We start from the raw sequence: 27,833 nt of genomic DNA on the forward strand, positions 1-27,833 counted from the left end.
ATCGCACCACTGTACTCCACTCTGGGTGACAGAGTGAGACTCCGTCTCCAAAACCAAAACAAATATATAAAAAAACAAGCGGTTGAAGCTGAGAGCTACTTGGAGCTCAGTGATCACTGTGACACATACACATATTTTTGAGAACGAGTTTCACTCTTGTTGCCCAGGCTGGAGCGCAATGGCGAGATCTTGGCTTATCGCAACCTCTGCCTCCTGGGTTCAAGTGATTCTCCTCCCTCAGCCTCCCTAGTAGCTAGGATTACAGGCATGTGCCACCATGCCCAGCTACTTTTGTATTTTTAGTAGAGACGGAGTTTTTCCACGTTCGTCAGGATGGTCTTGAACTCCCAACCTCAGGTGATCTGCCCACCTTGGCCTCCCAAAGTGCTGGGATTACAGGCGTAAGCCACCGCACCCGGCCGACATATATTTTTAAATTTATTTAGTAAAAAGAAAAAATAAATCCTCCAGAGCCCCTATTACCCCAATGACACCCAAACTTGCAGAGCACAGCCATTCCTGGTCACATCAAGCTACTTGCCTTCCCCCTCCAGGCGCCAACTACTTGCTGTGGGGGTGTGAGTCTGTACTGATGCATGCTCCTCCCTCAGCCTTGGGGACACCCCCCATCACCCCAATCATCACAGCTGTTGGTTGCCTTGTGCTTGCCCCTCCTCCCGGAGGGGAGGAGCACACCCCTGGAAGCGCTACGTGATGCTGCCCAGCCTTCCTGTCTGGGCGCCCACATTAATCACAGCCAACCCACCATGCCTTGAATGTGGCTTCCATCCCCCCGGTGTCCTCTCCTCTGGCCAACCCTTCTGTAATGCTCCCCAGTGTGGCTACCTCACCTGCCTGAAGCCGCCTGACTCAAGCTGGACAGGTGCAGCCTTGTCCTGGCACTTCCCAGGCCTCTCGTCTCTCGTGAGCCCACGGTTCTGCTCAGCCCTGGAACCGCACCATCCTGCTGAGGGTCTCCGCATGTCCGAGGGGCTTGGGAAACTATGCTGCATAATTTGAGTTTAGTCCAATAGGCTGCCTTTGCCTCACGTTTAGCTGCTGTCTTGATTTTTCCCTTTCTGTTCCCTGCTTCTGGAGATTCCAGTTGAGCAAACCAGGCCGGGGTTTAGAGTGAGGAAGTTGGGGGGTGAAAGCGAGGACTCCCCCACCGCCGGGTCAGAGGGTCTTCTTTCCAGGAACCCAGGGCAGAGGCCACCTGGGTCCCCTGTAGGCTGTGAGCACACATCTTCATGTGCACCCAGCCCCTGTGAAAATCAAATTTCATCTCAGCTCTGGGCGTTTCTCTGTAGTGGTTCTCAACACAAGACCAATAAACCTGACACTTGCTAGGAGTGAAATCCAGTAGGAGAGAAGTGGTCTAAGACATAAGCCCATTAAGTCAACCTTGTATTACTAAACTTCCTAATTTAGGAACTGCACTCCGGGCCCTAACACCACTTTTTGGAGGCAGAGTCGCTGTTTATGTTTCTCTCAAATCCAGGCTGTTAGTGTAGAGGTCCCCCTAGGCCTGCCTGCTCCAGCCGCCCCCGCCCTGGTGTCACTGCCTGGGAATGAGCTGTGCCACCATCCAGCCCAGTTCTGAGGGACGCCCAGACAGGGCAGCAGACCCCTCCATGTGGTGCTGCCTCAGGGGGTAGAAGGAGGTGCACCACCTGCTGTAAGCTGAGGAGGGAGGAAGTGGATCTGGAGCCTCGGAAGGAAGTTGGGGCACAGGGGAGTCGGGGTGCTGGCTGTGCAAAAATGAAGAGGGTGGGCTGCTGTTCTCAGCGGCATCCTTGCTCTGGACACAGTGATATGTCTAGGAGATACTATGGTAGCAATCTCCACTTATGTGGCAAAATATGTTAGGAAAATGACCCAAATGCCAAAGCGGAGGAAGAAACCATCCTGGGGCCAACCTTTTGTTTCTGAGGGAAAACACTATTTTAATTAAGACTAGCTTTAAGGCCTTCCATTCATATACATTATACAGATCCAGTTAGATTCCAAACAGCAAAGAGGTCATCAATCAGCTCATTTGATCTGAAACTGTAACAAGACTTTGCTAAACATTGTAGAAAAATAACCCAGCATGGTGTCCTCGGCACTGTGTGTCCATGGCGGCTGAAAGCTGGGCCTCCTGTGGTCTGCCTGCCCTAAGCAGCCGTGCACGCACGCACACCTGCCTACCCCACCTGGCTGGGGCACGTGTGGCCACAGGCACCCTTCCCAGAACCGCAGCTCATGTCAGGTTTGGCACATACATTTTATTTTACTTTCACATTGACACGTTCAGGAAACCATTCTGAGAAAAGGTAGAGGCCGCCTTGAAGCAAAGCCTGACTCCTTCCTCTACCCCGGGCTCAGCAGCACCACACAGGCTCAGGCTGGCACTCACCCCAGGAAACTGTCCCGGGTCTCAGAGGCCCGGGCTGTGGACGGTATCTGAGATGGTCGCTGTGGCTTGCCCTGCACCAGGGCCTACCTCGCTGCCAGGAAGTCACGCTGCTGGAGGCTACCTGGGCCATGGGTTTTATTGCTGGTGAACTTGGTTACCCACCTTCCAGTCACATGGTCCAGGATGGTGGCATGATTAGAAATGGCTCTGGCGGTGCCCATTTTGCTGAGATGAAAGGAATCGAAATATGTAAACGACACTGAATCCTGTGATGCTGGCATGTGGCCCCTGCTAGTCTTCAGCCCCAAGGTGGGAGCTCCCTGGAGGAGACAGGTAGAGATGGACCCCCACACACCACACCGCCCTCTGGCCATCGCTGACCACAGGAACAAAACAGTCACAGAAAGAATGCTTTGCCTCTACAGTCGTAGCAGCACCCAGATGAAGGCCAGAGGTGCCATTTTACTCCTCAGATCTGATGCTGCAAAAGCAGTTTCAGCAATCCTCTTGCTTCTCTGTCCCTCCTCAGAGTGCTGGGTGCTGTTCCTGCAACCAACAGTGACGGGTGAGGCCACCCCGACTAGCCAGGAGAACCTCAGGGGCATCCCCTTCCTTGACACCTGAGGGAAATGGCTCCCAACGCTGTGTGATGCTTCCTCCCTGCTGGGCTGTCAAACTGCAAATCTTAAGTCTTCTCTCCCCTCTGAGGTAAGCAAAGGCCAGCGACATCCTAATGACAATGGCAGGGGTGGGGGCAGGGTCCTCAGAGCATCTTACATCCGAACTAAGTTGTAACAGTCGGGGTCCTGAGTCATATGTCGAGGCAACTCACAGCCCTGTGGGAGACCCCAGGCATCCTAAAAGAAGGGGTGTGGTGGAGAAAGGGTCATTTCTGGGCTCCGACCTCCACCTGGTTAGCCCCAGGTCTAACAGAGATATTTGAATTCATAGGTCCTATGCATTAGTTTAGCAAAAAATCTGGTTTCTGGTACCCAAAGAGCTTAAAGTCCCCTTCGAAACGTGCATACAGGCGTCGGATGTCTCGTTTGCTGATGCCCAGGAAATAGTGCTCCACCTTGGTTCTGTTATACACGGTGATGCCCGGAGGGATGGTCGGGTATGACACCAGGTGGTCAATGCCAGCCTCTTTTAAGATGTAGGGGGCATCGTCCTCCAGGGTCTCGTGGTGTCCAATGACACTGTACATTATCTCACAGGGCGCACAGAGCTCCGCATACGTCACCCAGTGAATGATGTGGTCCCCAAACTGAAGGTCTAGCCATCTGTGGTTCGGATCGCCCAGGTAGCGCACGAAATCTTCAAACTGGATCCCCCGGGTCTCCGTCCGGTTCCTCCTATATTTTCTGATGATGCCAGGGGCAATCTCATGCCTGTACCAAGGCTCAAACCGGGGATTGTGAACAAATTTATCCTTAAATGCAGAAATAAGTCTTTCGAAGGGATCTCTTACAATAAAAAACTTGAAGTATGTTTTCAATCTAAGGAAAAAATGAACAAGAGGTTAACTTGACGCCCCAGGAGGTCACAGCTAAGGGGGTGGGAGAGGGAGGAGGGAGCGGAGCGCAGCACTGTGCATGGGACCCTCACCTGCCGAGGCTGCCGTGAACGCATTCCACACGTCTCTTACTTAATCTACTCCAAGATCCTGTGGATTAATCCTGTTATTACCCCACTTGGCAGGTGAGGAAACGGAGGCTTGGAAAACCTTACCTGTCCAAGGCCACAGCACTCATTGTAGGCAGTCACTGTAAAGACATCTATTTAATCTACATTCTGTTTTACTTGAATGATTCAAAATCATTGATTCAATGATTCAAGAATGTTTACGAATGTTGTTCCTGGGCAGAAAATCCTAAGGGCAGGAACTATGAGTGAGTCAGGAATAGAGGAGGCCAGGGAAAGTTACTTTAACGGCATATTTTTTAAAATTCAATTCCAATTGCCAGGGGAATGGGGGCAAGAGAAAATGGAGAGTCAGGCTTCACACTCCAGCGGGCAGAAGCGGGTCTGGGTGAGCTGCCAGCAGGCGGCAGCAGAGCAGGGCCCTGGGGAGGAGGGCCGGCAGCAGTGACGATGACAACAGTGACACCACGGAACACGGCGTGCTTACGACGGGCCAGAAACTGCTCTCTGTGCTTTGCACGTCTTCACTCACTGGGTCTCACAAAAGCCCCACGAGTGCTCAAGGCGACAGCAGGACAGTCCTCACCAGGAGCATCTCTGGTAAGGGTTGTGAGGGTGGGCGGGCACCATGCAAGGCAGGTGGCTGCAGACCCAGAAGGCAAAATCCAGCTGGTGACCTGACATGAGCTGCTGCTTCTGTATCCTCACTCCTTTTCAGCCTTGCTCTCCCGGGCCACCTGAGAGCTACTATGTGAGAACTTTCTCATTTATTAGCTAAGGACTCCATCTTTTTTTTTTTTTTTTTTTTTTTTTTTTTGAGACGGTCTTGCTCTGTCACCCGGGCTAGAGTGAAGTGGCCAGATCTCGGCTTACTGCAACCTTTGCCTCCAAGGTTCAAGCAATTCTCCTGTCTTAGCCACCCAAGTAGCTGGGACTACACGTGTGTGCCACCATGGCTTTTTTTTTTTTTTTAGTAGAGACGGGGTTTCTGTCAGTCACAGTCATCTTGAACTCCTGACTTCAAATGATCTGCCCACCTTGGCCTCCCAAAGTGCTGGTATTACAGGCGTGAGCCACTGTGCCCAGCCTGGACTCCATCCTTGCTGCGATCAGGGGTTCTGTCTCTCTACCCTGCCCATGCTGGGTGTAGCCCACACAACCACTCCGGGGGCAGCTCCCACGGCAGTGGGCACAATGCCTCCGGGAGAATCAAACACTCAGTGAGGTCTCTGCAATCCAAATCCCTTTCTTGTAAAGAAAAGATCACATTCAGCAAGCAATCTATAAAACTTTACCAAAGGAGAACAAAGTTGTCTGCTCATTTCTATTAATAAAATTATGTAACCTTCATGTTAATGGACTGTGTGAAGGTGAGGCTGGAAATTCTCAGAAGGAACTGAGAGTTGAGAGGAGCTGAATGGGGGGTGAAGTTTGCTGCCTCTCACTGATGCAAACCGACAGCCCTCTGTGGTCCTTCAATCAACCTGGCAAGTACAGAACTGAGCCTGGGGTTTTTCCCAAATTTCTTCCCAGGTTTACAAAAACTCCCCCCTCCCCTTTGAGGAAGCTGCTCTCACCGCTTCTGAATTTCTGCATCACTGAAGGAAGAGAGCCGAGGAAGGCCGTTCTTCTCGTGGTCGTGCACCACATTTTCGGGGATCTCCTCAATGGAAGGAAAGGCTCCTGGGAATTAAACAGAAGGGAAAGCGGGTTGGCTGCTCCAGTGCACCCCTTAGAGAAGGGCATGTCCTTACCTCGGGCCCCATGTTCCCCACGTGTGCATGATATGCCCACCCCCAATATCCAAGTTTAGGTCTTTGAGTTTCAACTGCTTCTGCCAGCAGGATGAGAGAGTGAAGAAAAGCTTCTGGTGAATCCATAAGCCAACTAGAGGAAACTGACGCTTTCAGAGAGGAGGGGGAGGGAGCAGGAGTGGAAATGCTGGCAGTGCCTACCCCTGGCAATGGACCTAACTGGGCTAAATCTGCCATTAGAGGAAGATCGCTGCATGCAAACAGAATTCCTAACACCAGCAACACTTACTCTACTCTGAGACTGGGGGAAAATGCCGGAGAAGCAGGACTTTGGAACGTCGTGCTCACAGATGCCGGCGGCAGCTTCACAGCCCTATCCCATAGACAGGCTAAGCTCTCCAAGCACCACATGCTGCCCGGCCCACAGTGGCACTCAGGTACCCCCGGAGCATCCCAGGCTGGCAAGGAGCAAGGACCTTTTGATGCTGGAAAAATCTGACTAAGCTATGGGATACATTTGAGACAGGAGTCAAAAGAGGACAAAGCGTGTCGAGTAGGCAGGGTCGTGCCAACAGCCAGGGTCTGTCATCAGGGAACAGTGCAGGTCCAGGCTGCTGAATGGAACTTAGGCAGGGCCATCCTCAGCCTGGGGGCCGAGCAGGTTTTTCACTCTTTTCTCAATGCAGACAAATGGAAATATACTGTCAGTATGCTGAGGTTTTCTCCAAGCCTCTGCAAACCTTGATATCCATCTCTGTGTTAATCCTGTAGGGTTAAGATTGGAGACCTGGCAGGGAAGACTCTCCCTTGGCCATCTGAGCAGTGGACACAGTCTTGTCTGTTTTATTCATTCCTCCCCCGAGTGTTTAAAGCCTAGTCCAGAACTCTGCAGTATGTGCTATGGATGGTTGCAAATTAGGTGTGGGGAGCACTGCTCTCAAGGGGACAATGACAGAACCAGCTCTGTGGGTCCACACATGGACCCATTCACGTACCTGTCCCCCTCCAGGTACACTAGTGGTCACCGAAGACAGCCACAAGGACCACCCGCTTCTGTATTACATGACACAGCAGGCCCACTCCGATTTCTACACTGCCCTTGTAAGTGGGTGTTTACTTCTTAAAGTATGCTGCTTCACACTGTGGTGGCTGATTTGTGAGTCTTTTGTATAATTCTTGTTTTCAATTTGATTTGCAGCCTCCTTCTGCTTCTGAAAACCCAACATGCTATCCAATGACTACAGAAGCACATTAACTATATGTGACAACCAGAAGATGAGGTGCCACCATGCTTTCTCCCAGCCAACCCGTGTGAAGGCCAAACAACAGCCAGGAGTGACCACGGACTCTGTGGGCAGCATCAGGAGTGGCAAGCAGGACATGGAGCCCCAGGACCACCCACCCATGGTGCCCCAAAATCTGATTCCTGATCCAGGAGTCCCACTGCTGCTGACAGGAACTAACTTCTGTCTGAAGCTAAATTTCATAAGCAGAGCCCATAATTATGAGGATAGGTTTAGACTAATTGGAATTAAAACAAATAAACATCTCTAAAAAGAGTAGTGAGTAATCAAAACTGCCGTGTATGAGGTCACTTTGTGATGATCTAATCTGTTCCCTAGCAAACATCAGGTTTCCTGAAGCAAGCTGACTCAACCCTCTGAACGCAGATGCTTAGTGTGAAATGGGGTACAATTTCTTCCTGCTCGCTGACAAAGAACGCTTGATCTGCAGGTAAAGAGGCCCAAGGCCCCGGGCCAGGGTTCCCCTCCCAGGATCTATGGTGTGAGCCCTTCTCATTGCAGAGAGGGTAACCGTGAGGCTACCTGGCGGCTCAGCGAGTGTGGGGCTCTGGGGACGTGGGACACAGTGGGTGACCATAACCATCAGCACAGGGAACCTGAAGAGACAAAGGAGGGGGGCCTGCGAGTGGGCGAGCCACCAAAAGTGAGGATCCGCTGTGACAGGTGAGGAGAGCCAGACTGTCGCTGTGCCCCTTTGAAAAGAATCGGTGTCTAAACGAGCTCCCCTAACTTTTAAGGCACAACACTAACAGGAAACAACAAAAGCAGGCCTGACTGGAAGGCCACCAGTCCTTCCAGGAGAAACCAGCCCCTGTGTGACTCCTCCCGGCCGTCCTCCCCAGTCTCCTCAGCCCGGGCCACCGAGACCCTTCCCAGAGGGACACTCAGCGAACCCACACACACCGTTCAGAACAATCAGTACTTTCTTCCACTGGGTGTTGCCCACTTTGGGAGTCTGGCAGAAAAGAATCTTGTGCTTGTCACAGACAAATATTCGGTCCAGGACAAACTTGGAGACGGGAGTGTGCGAGAGATTCTTCAGGGCGTCATCCCTGCAGACGTTTCTGATGAGTTCCAGGCGCTCCATGTAGACCAGGGGTTGAACAAGCCGGCTGTCTGGAAGCTCCTTCCCAGTTGGCTGCAGGTGACACGGAGCAGAAGAGGCCCAAGGACCATTAAAAGAGGCAGGACCGGGTCAAGCAGAGCTGCTCCTGCTGGCCTATCCCCTCCTTTCCATCTGGGGCCCTCTTTTCTTCCCTTCCTTGCCTTTCTACAGAGTGACACCCACTACCCCCAGCTCCCTCCCGAGGCCTTCCTCAGAGCCTCTCCACCAGCCTGATCGGCAGGCTGGGCAAGGAAAATGCATTTGAGCTTGGTTCCTTGGACGTCTTTGGAGATAAGTTTGACTTTAAGAAACAAAATAAGGCCGGGCACAGTGGCTCATGTCTGTAATCCCAGCACTTTGGGAGGCCAAGGTGGGCAGATCCCAAGGTCAGGAGTTCAAGACCAGCCTGGCCAACATACTGAAACCCCATCTGTACTAAAAATACAAAAATTAGCTGGGTGTGGTGGTGCACGCCTGTAATCCCAGCTATCTGGGAGGCTCAAGCAGGAGAATCACCTGAACCTGGGAGGTGGAGGTTGCAGTGAGCCTGAGATCGCACCACTGCACTCCAGCGTGGGCATCAGAGCAAGACTCCGTCTTGGGGAAAAAAAAAAAAAGAAAATTAAAAACCAAAGTAAGAGGTTTGGCATCCTCTGGCTAGGGGGAAAGAAAATGAAAAAGCTCAAATTCTACATGCTGGTCCTTTCTTTTCAGGGCTGTTTTAGAACCTAAGAGAATACCTGTAACGTGAGAGGCCTTGTGTGTGTGTGGGTTGGAGGGGGCACAGGGAGATGTACCAGTACACACAGAAGTTGCTCAGAGGCCCCTGTCCTCAGTGAGTTGAAGTCCCCTTGCTGCTCACACTTCCTTGTTCCCCGGGGGTATCCCGAGGGCACTCCTGAATAGCAGGGCTGCTTCCGCCAACACCACCCCATCGGCCTCCTCTAGCTGTGGCCCTGTTTCTCAGCATTTTGAAGGCTTCTGCTGCTACATCTATCTCTTAAAGCTACACAGAACTTCCCAAGATTTCAAAGCAGGCGATCCTTCCAAATAATTGTATTGAATGGACCCAAATGTCCTTGCTATATCTTTTAAAATGCGCTAGGCTTGCCAGGAAATCCATTTATAGGGTAGTTTTAACAACCTGTCCTCCCAGGGGACAATGTCAGTTAGAAAATGGGAAGGATGTAAGCCTTCTAGAACACACTAGAATGCAGACGCTGGAACTATCAGGATGACAGAGGGCGCCCCTCAATGCCCCCTTCCCAGTTCTTCCTTTGTGGATCTACTGTAACCAAACTCCCTTACACTCATGACCTCTGGCCAGGATGCTTTCTCCCTCATGTGTTTAAGTGAATTTCCTGGGACTCCCTGGTGGTGGGAAGAGCGTCCTGGGGGCTCCTGACTGCCTGCTTTCCAAGATGAAGACACTGGAAGCGAGAGGCCCCTTTGCAGAGTGGCCTCCGTTCCTCCCCACAGGGCATCAGCGGCTGCCCGGGGCCCTCCACCCGCCACAGAAAATCAGGAGCCATGCCAGGCACTCTCCTTGCTCTTAGAAGAACGGGTATCATTTAACCTCATTTCCTCATCCATCCCACCTTTTGTTCACTGATCCCAAAAAAGCCTGTCTTCTCCTCCCTCTGTTCCAAACCTAACCCCGATCATGGATGGCACTCAAGAGCAGCGTGTCAGGGGAGAGCACCTCCCAGCAAGTTCCCTTTAGAAAATGCAGAAAACTCTGCACTTTTAAATATTGCTTTCCTTTGAACAACAACAAAAAAAAGATATTAGATATTGCTTTTCTTTGAGCAAAGCATTAAAGACAAAGACAAAAATTCTTCTTTTAAGAGACGAGGTCTCGTTCTGTCACCCAGGCTGGAGTGCAGTGGCACAATCATGGCTCACTATAGCCTCCAACTCCTGGGCTCAAGTGATTCTCCCACCTCAGCCTCCCAAGTACCTGGGGTTATAGACACACACCACCATAACCACCTAATTTTTGTATCTTTTGTAGAGATGAGGTCTTAGTACATTGCCCAGGCTGGTCTCGAACTCCTGGATTCAATCGATTCTCCTGCCTTAGCCTCCCAAAGTGCTGGGATTACAGGCATAATAAGCCACCATGCTCAGCTAAAGAAAAAAGATTTCCTGTTCAATTGTTTCTACGAATGAGCATTGTTTTCTTTTTTCCTTTTGGAAATATACAAAACTAATTTAAAGATAGATATTATTTTCTATTTTCCATTCAAACATTTGGCTACATCACGCACAAAATAAAGTTTTTTTTTTTTTTTGAGACCAAGTTTTGCTCTTGTTGCCCAAGCGGGAGTGCAATGGCACGATCTCAGCTCACTGCAACCTCCACTTCCTGGGTTCAAGTGATTCTCCTACCTCAGCCTCCCAAGTAGCTGGGATTACAGGTGCATGGCACCACACCTGGCTAATTTTTTGTATTTTTAGTAGAAATGGGGTTTCACCATGTTAGCCAGGCTGGTCTCGAACCCCTGACCTCAGGTGATCTGCCCGCCTCGGCCTCCCAAAGTGCTGGGATCACAGGAGTGAGCCACTGCGCCCGGCCAAAAAAAACTTTTAAAGGCGAGCTACGGAACCTGATCACGTTGATAAATCCCCTTCCTTGTGAGAAGACACATGTTGAGTTTTGGTGTCACCCAAGGACACGTGGCCTCAGCGGACATCACCCCTGACATCCCCCACTTCCCTCACCTCCCATCTGAGTCTCATGAGAATGAACAGGGCAGGGGGTAAGAGAAGGGCACAGAGGACACTGAGTTCAAAGCCCAGGCTCACAGCTGGCTGTCCAGGGGATACTGACCCAGTGAGCAGTTCCTTGAGCTTCATGTTTCCCAAATGCAAACCGAGAATAAAAATATACCTCAGAGGGCGGCGCAGAAGACCAATGAGATCGAAGCCCAGTAAAGTACACTGCAAACTGTAAAGCACATTCAGGCGCAGTCTTTTTATTTGCAATGACTCCTGCAGGCTGGCAATCTCTCCGGGAGCCCCCTCCACCAGGAGAGAGGGAGAGGGAGCACCAAGATGACCGCCCTCTTCCTCACAGGATGTGGCATCCTCGAGGGAACCTTGTTGTGACACTTTACCGAAGGCTTACCCTGCATTTGTTTTCACCCATGTAACTGATTTCCTATTAAATCCATCCTATTAAAGTCACTCTCCTATTTTCCATAGGATTTTCTGGTCTTGTTTCTGTAGCCCATCCAAATTATTTTCTTACCCTGGGATGCCTCAACCTAAAAGCAACAACACCTAGGCTGTCTCAGAGTTCTGTAGACTTGACTTCCATTCCCTCAATGTCGTACGAGAAGTAACCTCCAGCAGCACTCTCCTCTGACTGGTGTATGTGTTCTATGTTTATTGAGTTCTAATTTATCGTCCTTACACTGTGAACCATGGCTAGGAGCTGTCCCCATCTCTATGGCTTGATTCTGGGCTTAAAAATATTTTCAGGGCTTGCTATACCCATTTCATCCCTTCTGGCACAATTGTAACTTCGACCCTCTAGCTCCAGAATGGGGGTTAGGAAGTGAGAGGCCTTCCAGAGTGCACCCTCATCCCAGCTAGGGAATGATTAGGAATTTAGGTGCACAAGAAGCCTGCAGAGAAAGACGCAGAGCCAGAATGTCAAGCCAGGCAAGGTCCAGGTGGAAATCAGCATGCCTGAGCTCTGCCAGGAACTCCATGGGACTGTGGAGGATCTGCCTTTTTCCTAGGCTCAGTTCTCTCATCCACAGAATTTGGAGGCTGAATTAGTTGCTCTACTGTCCAGGGCCCCCTTTTGCTCTAAAATCCCACGACTTGGTGAGACGTCTTCTCCCACTCCTGGTTTCCTCCTGACCCTGCCCAATACTCTCGGCTACCCGGGCGAGGCTCATGTTCACCTGGTCAGGAATGCCACCCAACCAAGTGACAGAGCAGCCCTGATGCGCCGAGCTCTGTGAGGAGCACAAAAATAGACCTGGCCTGTGCCTCCCCCAAATGGAAATTAACACAGTGAACTAAACATGGAGAAGTAACACAGGAAAAGGCTCTAACGCAGACGTGATGACAAGCGGAACCGGCCACAGGGGAAGGCCAGCTCCCCGCAACAGGGGTGCCGTGTTCGAGGGGACAAGGACCACGGCCTGGCTGTGCCCACCTTCAGTTCCTCGGGAATGTGCTTCTCTTCTGGCAACTTCCTCACTTCCGGCATGGTTGTCAGGAACAGAAACTCCTGTTTGGCACTGTACACTGGAAGACAGAGAGGTTGAATGTCTTCTCTAAAAGGAAAAGGCGCACAGGTGGATGGGACAGAACAGAGGCCCCAGAAATAGAAGCTCTCAAAGACGCCAGAATGCCTTTTGACAAAGCCACAAAAGCCATTCGGCGGAGGAGGGCAGTCTGTCCAACAAATGGTGCTGGAGCACCTGGACATCCACACATGGAACAAACCTCGATCCAAACCTCACCCCTTATTCAACAATGAACTCAAAGTGGATCACAGACCTGAATGTGAAACATGAAACCATCAATCTTTTTTAAAAAAACAACCAAGGAGAAAATCTGCACTGTGAAAGCCCATTTGAAGAGGAGGAAAAGACAAGCTCCAGACAGGGAAAAAATATTTACAAACTACTTATCTGACCAAGGACTCCTATCTAAAATATATAAAGAACCCTCAAAACTCAATAATTAAAAAACCAACCAATCCAATTAGAAAACAGGTACGACACACCCAGACATCTCACTGGGGAGTATCCACAGACAGCAAATAAACACACACAAAGATGGTCAAGGCTGCAGAGACCTTCACATCACAGGCTCTGCCCTCAAGAGGCTCAGAACGGATGAGGAGGTCAACCAGGAGAGAGGAAAAGCCAGCGCCTACACACACAAACCAGGTCCACGAGGGCATCATTTTGAGTCTCGCCATATGAGACCATATGAGACTCATTTTGAGTCTCGCCATCACATTCCCTTCACTGAGAGGAATTTATTTTCCTACGAGAAAATCTAGTTACAACACCTGATCCTAGTTCAATATGATACTGAAATTTGCTAACTGAGGATAAATCATTGCCACAAATATCACTGGCTCCACTGCTGAGCTGAACAGAAACTGTAACACTAAAAAAAGTGTTGCTTTAAACAGCAACTCAAGACAACCATGCTCTTCCTAGGGGCTCCAGTGGCAGGAGAAACCGGGAAAGGCAAGTAGGTGAGAACACGCACACCACTGACCGGGGTTCTGAGGCCAGCCCTGTCCCAGAGGACAGAGCTGAAAGGAGCAGCCCGGGAGCACTGAGGCCGAGGCTTCCCCACGCACTTTCCAGGAAATGGAACTCCCCGCTGAGGACACTGCTGCGTCTGTTATTTCCTCGTCGTGACACTTCACAATGGGCTTCCGGTTCATAACCAAAAACACCGTGAATGTGTGTGAAATAAACTCCAACACGTGAAAAACCCTTTATGGCCACAAGTTTACAAACCCTTTGGGTTTGGGTTTGGGTTACACAACCCTTTGGGTTTCCTGTGCTGCCCAAGATCCAGGCTCCGGGGCACACTCTCTAAAACACAGTGCTGGAGGGGCGGGCTCCAGGGGAGAGGCCTACACCACCCCAGCCCAGGGCCTCTCTGACGCCTGCAGGGCAGGCTCTGAGTGTAAATGCTCTTGATGCTTCAGCCCGGCGTCGTTGTGCACTGGCAAGATGCTGCGTGTCAGCTCGCATCCTGCATCCAGAACTCAGCCGGCGGACATCCACCTTCAGGATCCTAACCAGGTACTTTGGGACAATTAGGTAACATCCCACGTGAGTGAAGCAGGCTGGGTGGTGCTGTGGTGGCCACCCCGCAACTGGAGTGGGCCCACGACAGAGGATTCTCCCTGAGTTCACTGGACACTGTGCGGCCAACAGCATCCTCAGCACCAGCACCCCCTGCCTCGGGGTCCAGGGCAGCTCTCCCATCTCAGTGACCCAGCACCCACATGCCACACCACCAGATCTCACAGGGCAGGGGAAACGCCCCCTTCCACTCGCCTTCAGGCAGCCGGCTGGAAGGATCTCACGGGCAGGATTAAGGACCGCTGGCTGCGGTGCCCCTCTCCAGGTATAAAATCCGAAAGCCCTTCATCTTTCTTCATAGGTTTTATCTTCTAACACTCCCTACCACTCCTTTTCTCGTCTTCACAAAACCCTGCTCCACACCTACACTCGCTTTTTTTCTAACTGGGCCCACCCCTGCTTAGCTTCCAGGATCAGTGTTTACACTGAAAACATTCAGCAGGAAACTCGATACATCAAAGGAGAATGAGACCTCATCTACCAGACGCCGCTGGGATGCAAGGCATTCTTTAGAGGCCATTCTGCCAGGTAACAGTAACACACAAAGGCACATGTCTTATTTAACTATTACTAAGTCTCACTAAAATGTATCACATCTACTCCTACTGTTTTAAGCAAAATAAACCATAAACAATTTAACCTCGTGACCTGGCTTTTGAGTGCCTTCCACACCAGGAGGCGACATTTAGGAGCATCCCGAGTAACACCTATTTCTTATTCTCAGAGCTCTGCCTCTCCTCCGTGCTCCAGTTAGGATCTCCACTTGGGCTTCTCAACTGGCCGCACCCCTGGGGATTCTCCTCCACTGGGTCTCACGCACAGCAGGTTTGTAAAATCCCACAGGTGACTCTGACGTGCTGCGGGGATGAGAACCACGGCGCTAGGGCTTCGGGAGGGATCTCTCAGTGGCATGTCACTGGGCTGAAGCTGCCACGGAAATGTCCAAACTGGCAAACTGAGATCATCGTCTCACATTCCAGCAACCTTCCAAGCATCGACCCTTGCTCTGCTGACGGAACCCCGAGTCCTGGGTGTGAGCTGTTATGCTCCGTGACACCTGCCCAGATACTTGTAGGTGTAATACCACCTCCCAAGGCTGGGCAGACCTCACAGGTTTCTCTCCAGGGCTCCTGGGGGATGAGGTGGGACATGCAATGACAGCCAATCAGGGCCCAACAACTGTCACAGGGAGAACCACCATGCGGGCTAATTTCAGGGTGTCCCTCTTTTCCCTGCAGACCTCCCTTCTAACCTTGCTGTCCCTCTGCAGACAGATGGGGCAGACAGAGGATGGGGCAGGAGGTGTACGACATCGGGCAACCCTTGACACAGCCAGGGACGTGCCTGGGAGCTCTGTGGGGTGGAGCAGGGGCCTGTTCCCCACAGTCACACAGACAACACAGGTCAGTGCAGCCTCCAGGAAGGACTGCTGGCATGGAGGCATTCCTAGCTGCCCCTTCCCAAGGCCACCATCGGCAGGAGGATGCACAAAGCACAGTGCAGAGTAAAGATGCTGTGCTCACCTACGTTCCCCAGTATCTCCCCATCAGCCTGAAGGAATGGGCCAATCCACGGCGTGAATGAGGACTTCAATGACTACATGTGTCTGGCCTCCTCGTGCTCGCCTGCTTGGCCACTGAATGAAGTGGCCTCGGGGCTGGAGAGCACATCACACACCTCTTTGGACATATCCAGCACTCCACAGACCACAGAGCGCCTCACCATGCTCAGGGCAATCATGGGCAGTGCCAGAGCAGGCAGGGTGTCCATGTGGTGGGAGAAACACTGTGATGCAGACAAGCCAATGACAAGAGCACGAAGTAGAATCAGCGTTGAGACCCAGTTTGGCGCTCTTTATCCGTCCTCATCTGAATGCCTATGTTCAGTAGGGCTAAAAAAGCCTCCAAGACAACCTGAAGACGTACATTTAAATGACCCCCCTCCACTGCACGGAGGGTGACCTTCACACATGTGGCCATGCCGAGCAGTTGAGGGTGCACCTCTCGTGATGACACGAGGCAGAGAGAATTTCTAACTGCAAGCCTGAGAGGCAGTGTGCTGAAGGCATAAGGCCACTGCACCGCTGGGAGGAGGCCCTGCTCCTTGCTCCTCAGGCACCACCCAGGCCTCAGCCACAGAGAGCACCTTCCTTCCTCCAGAGGAGATGCTTGAAAAGACCCTCCAGCCCCTCCTACTCACCTCCCCTCGCACCTCTGTAACATGAAGGAACAGAGGCCATGACCTCCAAGGTCCCTGCTGGCATGAGGGTCCTTTGACTCTGTGACAGACGTCATCTGTGCATGTACCTAGGAACAGTGTTGCAGCAAGGTCTGAATTAGCCAAAATTCATTCCGCCACGAGGCATACCTACCATCTGGGTCTTTAAAGGTCAACGTGATGAACTTGCTAGCCACCATGAACATGAAGATCACCCAAAAGCACGCGGCCAGTAGCAGCCACTGGTGGTGCATGTTGTCACACTGCAGCCATTCACTGACTCTTCCTGGAAAACACAAGCGAGACGCCCCTGCTGCTTACAAATACATCAAGTCAACAAAGGGGAGTGAAGACGGCAGGTGATTTCCATCAGTAAGTATCAGCACAAATATTTCCGTTATTCCCACTGCTACAATAAGGTAGTTTCACTTGGCATTTAACTTAACATTTCACATTGAATTAATGATATAAATGATGGATTCAATAATAAAATCAAATTTAGAACACCCTAATGGAGAGACAGGATCATCAGAGAAGAGCACCTCTGTGTGTTCTTGGAACACAGAATAAGACTCCTTTGCACATTTGCTCCCTGACTCCTGTTGGGCCCAGGCTAAGGTCCCAGTGAGCTCCCACGACGGCCTGGAAGCAGGTGGCAGGAAGAGGCCTGCCAAGGACTAGGCTGTAGCTGAGGGTCATCCATAGTGGGCAGAAGCCACGCTGGGGCAATTATGAGCTGGCAGTGTTTAAAATTCCGACTGGCTGACAAGATGTAGCCACACCTAGAGAAGCTCTAAAAAAGCAAAGGAATGAACACTGATGCTTCTCGCCTCTGCCCACTCGCCAGCAACGGACTGGGTAGAACACTTGAGGTGGGTGTTTTTCATGCTATCACAGCCAGGGAGCAACACGGGGCATGTCGGTCCTCAGCCTGGCACAGAAGCCACACTCTGCTCCAGGAGGCACATAAAGAACTGGAAAGTCACCGTCAGTTCTTGGCAGGTGACACAAGAAAGTGTGTTTCATTTCACCTTTAACGCAGTGCTTCTTCAAGCCAAAGCTCTCCACGTACAGACATGACCCTGGGCTGAGCTGGCTTCCACCAACTGACTGAGGCCATCCATCACCTCTGCATGGAAGGAAGCGGTCCCCTCAACACGGTGCTGACAGCAAGTAATTTCAGAGAGAGCTTCCTAACCCTGCGTGGCTCAGAGCTCCAGGAAGAGCCAGGTACATCACTCTCCTCCTGGTCTCAACATTTACATCCTGGAATCTCACTGGAACCAGGCATCTGGAATGCAAATACGCTCCGTGACACACCCACCACGTGTTTATCCGGCCACACCTGAATACAGCCTGCAGTGGGGAGCTCACCACCTGCCAAGCTGCGTGGGTTTTCTCCGAATGGCTCATGAGCCACGCTCAGGTGCCCGTGTATAAGGCTTCATGTATCTCCTGTGGTCACCAACAGGGTTGCCTGATTAGACAAATAAAAATACAGGATATCCCCCTGCCCGAGTTAAGATTAAATTTCAGATAAACAACATAAAATTTTAGTGTAAGTATAACCTAAATATTGCATGAGACACGCTTATACCCCCCGCTCCCAAACCAGTATTTTTTGTGCTCAGATATCAGGCCCAGCATCCTTCCAGGGTTCCCCAAGTCGGGTTGAACAAATAAAAACACAGGATATCCAGTTAGGTTTAATTTCATTTTTTTTTTTTTTAGTATAAAGTACGTCCTAAATATTGCATATACTTATACTAAAAAAAAAAAAAACAAAAACCTATGTGTTGTTTTCTGAACTTCAGATTTAACCGAGCATACTGTAGTTTATCAGCAACACCACCCAGCAGGGGACATGCCAAATTCCTTGGAAGCCAGCTGTCCTGTCTCCTGTCTCCATCCCATAATCCCCTCCTCCTTCCACCACTCTTTGTCAGAGGCGGTGAGGCACAAAGTGAAGAGCCCCAGACGTGGTTCAAATCCCTGCTCACACGTGTGAGCTCTGTGACTCCGTAAGTCACTCAACCTCTCTAAGCCTCCATGTCCCATCTCTAATAGAAGGCGCTCTTCCTCCCAGAGTGGCCATGAGGATTAAATGAGACAATGAACACAAAACACCAGCACCCACCTGGCCTGGTGCAGACCCCCAGTCAAAACTGACCAACCCCTTGGCAGTCTTCATGATTTTCCAGCTTAATCTACAACCTTCTCAGTGTGGTTGCCAGAAATGAAGGCCACAGTATGGTCTGCCCCAGGAAGACAGAAAAAACAAAACACACTCTTACTCCAACAACTTCCCTTCTAGAAACTGAGGCTTAGACCGTGGCCAGAGGATGCAGGGCCCAGCAGTACCGAGTCCACTGAGCTCGTCCCTCTAAGACAGTGCACTCAGGGGGATCCATCCTCATCGGTCACAGTGAGAGCATCCCCCTGAAAAATGCCAGCTGCAGACTGTTTCTAACCGGGCAGCAGAGGCACCAGAGTGGGTTCGGGAGGGAGTAAAAAGAACAGGATGTACCAAGCAGGTTGCGTGCAATTCTGAACAGAGAGGTCCTGGCTCTGAGTATCCTGAGACTTACAACCCACCCTCTCCTAGGCTCAGGGCTATGAAAGAGGGAACAGTGATAAGAGGCACTGCCTCCGTCCTGCACATGATGCCTGACTGCAGAGCATGTGGTGGGAGGACCCGGGAACTGCACACTCCACCACCTGCCCTGCTCATTGCCTCCGGGCTTCCAACCCCCAAGCACCCTTGCCCTGCCTCAGGACAGCACTTGGGAGGTTTTTACAGTTTAAGAATCTAGTCTTTCCAATGGGAACTAGTCTTCTGAAGGAATCTAATACGATTTCGCCCACTGAGCTCATACCTGCAGGTAAAGTGGGAAGATGATAAGGCCTTACCTGAAAACGAAGAGCCCCTCTGCTGCTCTCCAGGAAGCCGGCTGGCCTAGGGATAGGATTTCGCCACCTACGCGAGTTGAAAACGGAGAGGCGCGCTATCCTGAAGCCACGTTTGCCTTCCTAAGTATTGGATTTTCATTTAAAGTCAGGAGCTCTTAGCTTCTTTCACCCGGGCTGGGGGTCAGGGACTGGTCTGCACTCACCCTCTCCCTAGCTAGGTGGCTGTGGGTGTGTCACTGAAGCGCTCTTTGGGCTCCCATTTTTCATCCATGAGAATAAACAGCCACCTGCACACCCATTAGTCAGGAGACCTTCTCAACAATCATGCGACTTACAACGTACCATCCAATGTGTTCTTTCAGATGGGTATTTCATTTTCAAAAAAATCCATTTTTAACTTGACTTCTGCAAACTCTTACCAAACTAAGATATACAGAGAATCTCCCCTTCCCTGGCCACTCCATTAGGACAGGAGAAGGGTGGACTGCAGGGTTCCCACCTCCTTCCCCTGCTTATTCCCTGCTTCTTGTCCCCGGGATGGTGCCAGGACATGTGGAGACCCCAGTGGGGGCTGTGGATTTGCAAAGCTTCGGGAGCAAAACCCTAGCCCTGCCAAAGCCACTCTCTTGAGAAGAGCATTACACCCCAGACCCCTATCAGCATTTCAAGCACATCTGCCTGCCAGCATTCCCATATCGGGCTGTAGGGCCCCTTGCAGGCCACAGAGCCTGTGGGCAGTCACTGTGGAGTCCAGGAGGGAGCTCTTTGAGGAGCCGCTCTCAGTCACTGGGCTTCTTGTACACTCGGGGTGAGCAGGGCCTGCTCCCTTTCCCGTGGGCAGCAGAGGAAGAGTCAGCTCTGCCTCATCACCACCCAGGTGGCACCCCCAGCACTGCTCTGCACCGCCTGACCTTGCTCCACTTCCTCCACTGCACCTAGCACAGCCCACATGCTCTCGCTGTGTGCCATTTGCTCTCCTTGCAAAACGTGGGCTCATGTTGGTCCGGATAGCAGCGCCTGGCATACCACGAGCCAACAATCACTATTTGCTAAATGACTGTGTCAACTGAGCGACTTGCTAGAATTCAGAAACATGGAAAGGTACCTCAGGAGGCAGCCTGCCCAACCCTCTCCCTGAAGGTCTCCGGGCTTTTCCAAGAATGAGGCCCCCTTTCAACCTCAAAATATTTCTCCAGTCTCCACAGAGCAGTTCCATGTTTAATATCCACTAACCGAGACCAGAAAACAACCAAATGCTATGAGGACTTCAGTATTACTTGGAAAGAAAATGATCTAAGCCACAGCATGTATATGCATTCAAATACACTTACTACTTAAAACACATTGGTTGGGGGGGTTAGGAAATCATGCCAAAGTCCAAAAACGTTTTCATTTTAAATAAAACTCTATGCTGAAAGCAAGCCAACGACATAGATCCATATCCAAAGTGTCAAGATATACCAGTAAACAAAAAAGACAAGTTGCAGGATGGAACATATGATCCCACTTGTTAAAAAAAATCACGTGGCCGGACGCAGGGGTTGAAGCCTGTAATCCCAGCACTTTGGGATCTCCGCCGAGATGGGCGGATCACGAGGTCAGGAGATCGAGACCATCCTGGCTAACACAGTGAAACCCCGTCTCTACTAAAAAAATACAAAACACTAGCCCGGCGAGGTGGCGGGTGCCTGTAGCCCCAGCTACTCGGGAGGCTGAGGCAGGAGAATGGCGTAAACCCGGGAGGCGGAGCTTGCAGTGAGCTGAGATCTGGCCACTGCACTCCAGCCTGGGCGACAGACCAAGACTCCGTCTCAAGAAAAAAAAAAAAAAAAATCACGTATGTGTGAAATAGATACGATTATACACATATACAAACATACATACATATATGTAATACATAGAATAAAATCATGAGAGGACAGTAAGAGGTCTTTTTGTACTTTATACAATTCATACTTAAAATATTTGTAATAAGTTTTTTTTTGTTTTTTGTTTTTTGTTTTGAGGCCGGGTGTCTCTCTGCCACCCCAGCTGGGGTGCAGTGGGGCGATCTTGGCTCACTGCATCCTCCACATCCTGGGTTCAAGCAATTCTCCTGCCTCAGCCTCCTGAGTGGCTGTGATTACAGTCATGCCACGCTCGGCAAATTTTTGTATTTTCAGTAGAGATGGGGTTTCACCATGTTGGCCAGGCTGGTCTTGAACTCCTGACTTCAAGTGATGCACCTGCCTTGGCCTCTCAAAGCGCTGGGATTATAGGTGTGAGCCACTGCACCCGGACTAGTTAAAAATTTAGAAAACTGGGACATGTTCTACAAGTCACATCCTACATGAGCCAATCAGAACCAGTAAGACTACAGCCAGGTCCTCTCTCAAAACACCTCGGGTCCAGTATCTCTACAGTTTACAAAATACAGTGCTCAAACATGAATCCGTATGTATGTGCATACAAGTCTAAGGACCAAATAGCCTAAAACTAATGACTTCAAGCTCATTATTCATTATCCAGTATCCAGTTTATTCATTCATCCAGTAAAACAGCTGCCAAGGATATGACCCTGAGTCCCTAACCAAACACACACACAGCTCTTGTCCTTATGGAGCCTGTCGTCTAACAAGCTCACACGAAGGAAAGAATCTATCTGAGGAGTGGTACTTGATGGTGTGAGAGGTACACGGTGCTGTGGGGAGAAAATACAAGGGGATGTGCCTTGGGCAGAGTGGTCGGGGCCAGCACAGTCACCTAAGGTGAAGGGCAGGGTTCCAGGCCAAGGGAATGGGCCTCTGAGTAACTAAAGGCAGGACTGTGTGACTGGAGTTCAGGGGCACAGGCTGAGGCAGATGCAGGCCAGACAACATGGGGCCTTCTAGAGCTATTACGGTTTTTTCCTTGCAAGCAATGGGAGCCCCTGAAGAGAGTTTTACCTGAAAAGAGGGGTGGTGATGTCACGATCTGATTTAAATTTTGAAACAATTTCTTCGGCAGCACAATGAAAGGTGCAAAAAGCAAATGTCCACTCAGCAACAGCCCGGTCTCAAGGTCATTTTCATTCATGGAGGAGGGAGAATTCTAACGGGGCACAAGCAACCCCGGCTGGGTACTCCACATCCCGTCATCTCTGGCCATGGCTCTGGAAGCCAGCGGATGAGCTAGGAGGATCCACATTATCTGACCTGGTGGGTTTTGATCAATCCTAAAGAGCAGTGTGTCCAGTTAAGTGTGGTGTCATTTGCTTCGGAATTATGTGCCTTCCGAATCTCGACATCTGAAGGTGTCTGCCTTTATGTCTGGGGTGGTGGATCACAGCCCCGGCTGGACACCTGGGAAACTTTCAAGAAACACAGTGACACCCCAGGCCCCGGGAATACCCCAGCCAAGACAACACAGATCTCTGGAGGCGGTACCTAGGCATTCTTTTAAAGCTCTGTTCGTGACTCTAATGAGCAGCTGGGGCTGAGAATTGCTGGTCCAGGACCTCAGCCCTTCTTAAATTTTAATGCCGACATGAATGCCCCTGGGGATCTTGTTAAAATGCAGACTCTAGGCATTCTGGCATAAATGCCATTCTCCCACCACCTCCTTCCATCTTAAGAAGGAAAATTGGCAGCAAAAAAGCGTCTAGTCAACGAGAGTCTATTGATGCTCTGAATTACAACGTTCCAAATACACAGCTAAAAGAGGTTTAATTAGAATCTAAGATCTTCCACCACTGCCTTCATTTTACTCTCCTTTCCAGCCCTCCCATCCATGGGTAACTAGACTGTGTAGAATTAGGCTTTGTCTGACTTTGGAAAACAACACAAAACTCTGCCCCATTTTTTTTTTTTAGAAGAGAGGCATTCCAAATTCACTTCGCCCCAGCTCCTCTAAGGCCGTCCTATTCTCTGCATTGTTTCTTTGAATAAAGAATTGCATCATGGGGTTTGCCTCCTACCTGGGGATGACACCACCAAGGCTCATTGTTTCCTCTACAAGGGGCCTGGGGCCTGCCACAAAGAGTCCTTCCTCAGGGCTCTGCCCAGGGCTGCTGCTCTCCGTACAGCCAGGTGACAAATGGCCTTTAAAAAGCCTGGCATTTTCTGTAATTAACTCCCCTTTGTTCAAGGAGCCAAGACAACTCCCACAGTGCCTCTGGAGCTAATGGTGGGAGCGGAAGCTGAGCCCCTGCACGCCCTCCAGTCACGGTAACTGCGCAGGCCCTGAAGAGAGCCTCCCTGATCCCTAGAATCTGCATATCCATCTTCAGAGCTTTCCTACTTCCAGTCATTAAATGGGATCTTCACTAGTAAAGATGTCAGGATCTGACACGCAGCCAGAGGATGTGGTTCCTCAATTCATCCCACAAGGCTGAACTGGCAGCTGAAGAACTTAAGGCCTTATGGGCAAAGCAGGGTCAGGGAAGGAAGAATCCACAAGAAGCCCTCATCTTCTCCCTTCCTCACCTTAAAGAAAAGAAAAATAGCACACATTGTACATGTTTGTAATTACTAACAATGGAAATGTTACTATTGCCGTCTCTTGATGCAAATCCTTCCTCCCCTGCATTTCGAAAAGGAAACTTGTAAATTCATTTTGCTCAGCTGCCAATACCATTCCTGCCAGCAGCTTTTCCCCACGTCTGAGTTGTCATGCAGAAGCACAGCGCCTTTCTTACTCTGCTGACGAGTTTGCCTCCCACCTGCCAGGCCCCACTTCTAATCTGCGCGTTCACTTAGTAAAGGTTCTGAAAAGTCCCATGGTAAATAAGCCCACTTCACTCTGCTTAACCAGCCTTTTTCCAGACATTCTTTCATTCAGCAATATTTACCAAAGCCCTCCTCTGAGCTGGGGCTGTGCTAGGCCCTGGGGATACAGCCACACACATTCCCTGGTCTCACAGGGCTTCCTTCTAACAGACGTAGACGGGCCATAGACAAATCAAGTGATCAATGTATATGATCAAGCCAGGTGACAGGTGCAGTGGCTAATAAACAAGGGCATGGGCAGGACATGTTGAGAAAAGGCAGGACAGAGTGTGGGAGCAAGCCATGCAGACCCCTGGGCAAAGACTGTGGTCTGGGTCCCAGAATTCCAAAAGTGGCAAGCAAGCCAGTGTTCCTCACGCAGAGTGGGCAAGCAGGGACCGGGTGGGTCCGATGAGGAGGCCCTTGACTGACAACCTCACCTCATACACACACCAGGGATCACATATCCAGGGCTCAACTTTTAAAATGCAGCTAGACTCTAAAGGAAACTTCACACACACACACACACACACACACACACACACACACAAACCCTGGTAATGTACAAGGAGCTGGTAACCCCAGGAGGATGACAGGGTGACAGGGGAGATGAGAACTAGACAGACCAGGGCTGCAGAAACGAGGACATTTCACCGTCAACCCTGAGCATGTTCTCAACTACAATGCATCACCCTATCATTAGAATCATTAAATTACAACTTCACATTGCAAACTGTGGCATATGAGTTTATACTATAAAGTTCTATTGTATGTCACTGAAACTTTCAAATTCACAGTAAAGGTTTCTCTCAATCTGCGTTCAGAAATTTCCTTTGTCTTCTCTGTTGTCATCCTTACAATTTATCACCTTGGAACGATTAACCACCCTTAGGAGAATGAAAACACATTCTTAACTGTCGAATGAGAAATACACCTGTAGTTAAGACAGGTTTTCATGAACAATAATATACAGTAAACACCTGTATGGGGTTCCCTCCATGCCAGGCACAGGTCTCAGCAGGTACTAACTCACATAATCCCAGACTCAGAGCGCGCTCCTATTATTACATTTAAGGAAACGTTTCTAAGTGTACATTTACATACTCCTAATCAAAAGTTTAAAATCTGCACAGGCAAGAAAAAAGGCAGTAACAATACTGAACAGCATGCTCAAATAACTGACGAGCTCACATTCTCCTTCGCGTACCTTCTGCGGCCTGGGGCTCACATTTCCTTGCTGTGTTTCCCCTGAACTGAGGTTCTTGGTTCCTCTTGTCACTGGATAGGAAAATTAAAAAAAAAAAAATCATTAAAAGTTACAGGATCAACTTACTTAACACAACTTGGTTTATACTTAGGAAGGAAATAGTTAACCATTTTGATGATTCAAATATATTTGGCAGAATGGATCTCTTACAAAGGCAGGCTATATTTGGATTTCTTGGTAAATGAATATTCTAAATGTACCAAAACCACTAGCTGTTTAAAAGACTCTTCCATGTAACTCAGGTTGAAAACTGAAACATTTTTTAGTAGCAAAAATAATCAAATCCAATTATGCCCGTTTCACATGTTTGAACTAGGTAAAGGATTCCTATATAAGATGATCAATTCTTCCAATGCAAAATGTTCTCTGGATTTTTGTGCTCCTTACACCTTTAGCACTTGGAAAATTCTAGCCAAATGTCATATCATAAATAACCAGAAACAAGCCAAATTCATGGAATTAGAGAGACCAAAGATTTAGGTGATCTACCAAAATAAACATACAACTCATTTAACATACAATAAAGCCCAAGCTGACTGGGACACATGCAGCATGGTCTCTCTCTGCCTCCCTTTACTCTAAGAACTCAATGCTAAAATTAAAAGCAATTTCCTATTATGCCGATTGAAAGATCAAGCTTCATATACAGTCATTCATCACTTAACAATAGGGATACGTTCTGAGAAACGTGTCGTTAGGCGATGTTCTTCTGCAAACATCAGAGTGTTCTTACACAAACCTAGATCGCACAGCCGATCACAAAGCTAGGTTATATGGAATCATCTATTGCTCCAGGGCTACTAACCTGTACTGCTGTTCCTGTACTGAATACTGTAAGCATCTGTAATACAATGGTATTTGTGTATCTAAAATTGGAAAAGGTAGAGTAAAAATAAGGTAGTATAGTCTTATAGGACCACTGTTGTATATGTGGACCATCATTGTCAGAAACAACATGTACGGCATTGGATGGTCCTCACATCCACGTTATCCAGACGTGTACGAAAAGAAAATGAACTCCTGGGTTTCTGCAATCTCTAAGGTCCTGCAATCACCTCTCTCCCGTTTCCATTCCTGGCTCTCTCCCACCTTTTTATTGTATGAACTTCTCAAACACTGAAAAATGATCCGAATATAACTGCAAGTTGCCTGTGATGTTTACAAATTCTTTCCTTTCTTTGTTCAGTTTTGCAAACACCCCAATTTTCATTTCAGCGAAGGAAAGAATTTTCCGCTCAGGTATTTCTTTGAGATTCTGTTCTTCAGGATCAAGAGCAATTCTGAATTCTGAATTCCAATTCTGAGCCAAGATGGACCAAGCTCTAATTATAACGGGGAGGGAAGGGGAAAGACCACTTCTCCCTTGGTGTCTTTTCTTTTTAACCCAGTCACTGAAAAGAGTGAAGGAGGAGGTGGTTGGTGATCAGAGAGCCAGAGCTAAACTGAGCTGCCTAATTTTAACAGCGTCTGAGACATTTCTCACTCTGGCACTCTAAGCAATGCAATAACCCAACTCCTCATGGCCCAAAGCCCCAGACTCCGGTTTTCAGACCAAAAAAAAAACCTTTCTGACAGTCCTGCCGCTAAGCTAACCAAAACCTGGCCGCACTGCTTTCCATTCACTGCCCAACCCTTTCCTGCCTTGCAGACTTGGAAAGCAAAAATGACAGTTTTTGGAAAACCTGGTTCACCTTCCCAGCCAGAAGTGCAGAACTGCATGCCTCAACCTCCAACTTCGGACAGGCCTCCTGACAGCGAAGATCAGAGGCTCTGGGCACCCCGGGGCCCCTCAGGCAGGGAACGTGCATCCCCACCCCAGCCTCCCCTCGCACTGAGGCTGCACATGCTCCTCCTTCCCTGCCCTCCTCAGCATGCTCCTTGGACCCGAGCGGAACCCTTTCTTCCTCTCTCCATCGACAATTACAAACGCAAATTCTCAGCCAAGGATGAAAGAAGTAAATCGTAGGCTCGCACAAGTATCAATAATTCCGCGGGTCACAGTATCCCGTACAAGGACGCCTTCTTATTGCATAATTAACGCGAGGAAGGCTCTTCCCGCTACTCCCGCGAACTAGGGAGGTCTTCAAGTCGCCAAAACACACCAGGATGTGGCTCGCTAGGACAAAACCCGCAGGTTCTCCGGTTTTTCCGTGCGCCCCGCGGCGGAGCCAGGGGCCCGGGCGCTGAAACCCACCCGCCTGCGCGTCCCCGGGCTCACCCTACTGGAGCGGCGCTCGTCCGGGTCCTTAGGCTCCTCCCCCGGCCCTGGGGGCGCAGCGCGGGTCGGGCCTCGCCGGGCCTGTGGGCCAAGCGCGCGGGGTCCCGGGAGCGCGGGAGGCCCGCCCCACCCTGCCCCGAGGCCTCCGCGCCGCCGCCGGCGGCCTCCGCGCCGCGGCCCGTAGGGTCCCGGGATGTGGCGGCGGCGGCGGCGTAAGGAAGACTCCCGGCGCGCGAGACCGGCTCTGGGGGCCAGGACGCAGCCGCCCCACGCGGCCCCCGCGCGCCTACCCGGCCGTGCGCGCCGCCTGCCCGCGCGCGTACCCGCCACCGTCCCCGGCCGTGCGCGTTCCAGCGGGCCGCGGGGAGTGGGGAGGGGCGCGGCCGCGGAACCCCAGGCCCGGATCCCGAGCCTCCCTTCCTGCCGCTGCAGAA

The 27,833-nt window shown here is 50.4% G+C and overlaps 1 protein-coding gene across 4 annotated transcripts; it reads right to left on the reverse strand.

Moving 5' to 3' along the window:
- Positions 1–2,247: 2,247 nt before the first annotated feature.
- CHST10 (carbohydrate sulfotransferase 10) lies at positions 2,248–27,833 on the reverse strand. 4 transcript variants are annotated; one of them, XM_038004217.2, is made up of 7 exons: positions 27,400–27,833; positions 25,122–25,192; positions 16,435–16,566; positions 12,380–12,471; positions 8,004–8,238; positions 5,620–5,725; positions 2,248–3,897 (listed from the first exon to the last, which is right to left on the reverse strand). In XM_038004217.2, the coding sequence occupies exons 3-7, from the start codon at positions 16,532–16,534 to the stop codon at positions 3,360–3,362; spliced, it is 1,071 nt and encodes a 356-aa protein (XP_037860145.1). In that variant the 5' UTR covers positions 16,535–16,566; positions 25,122–25,192; positions 27,400–27,833; the 3' UTR covers positions 2,248–3,359. The 4 variants fall into 4 exon arrangements, with proteins under 4 accessions (XP_037860145.1, XP_037860142.1, XP_008006371.1 ...); XM_038004214.2 differs by lacking the exon at positions 27,400–27,833 and adding an exon at positions 27,284–27,367; XM_008008180.3 differs by lacking the exon at positions 27,400–27,833 and adding an exon at positions 26,873–26,891.

The sequence above is a fragment of the Chlorocebus sabaeus genome, chromosome 14 (genome assembly GCF_047675955.1).
Source record: "Chlorocebus sabaeus isolate Y175 chromosome 14, mChlSab1.0.hap1, whole genome shotgun sequence".
In the NCBI taxonomy this organism is placed as follows: Eukaryota; Metazoa; Chordata; class Mammalia; order Primates; family Cercopithecidae; genus Chlorocebus; species Chlorocebus sabaeus.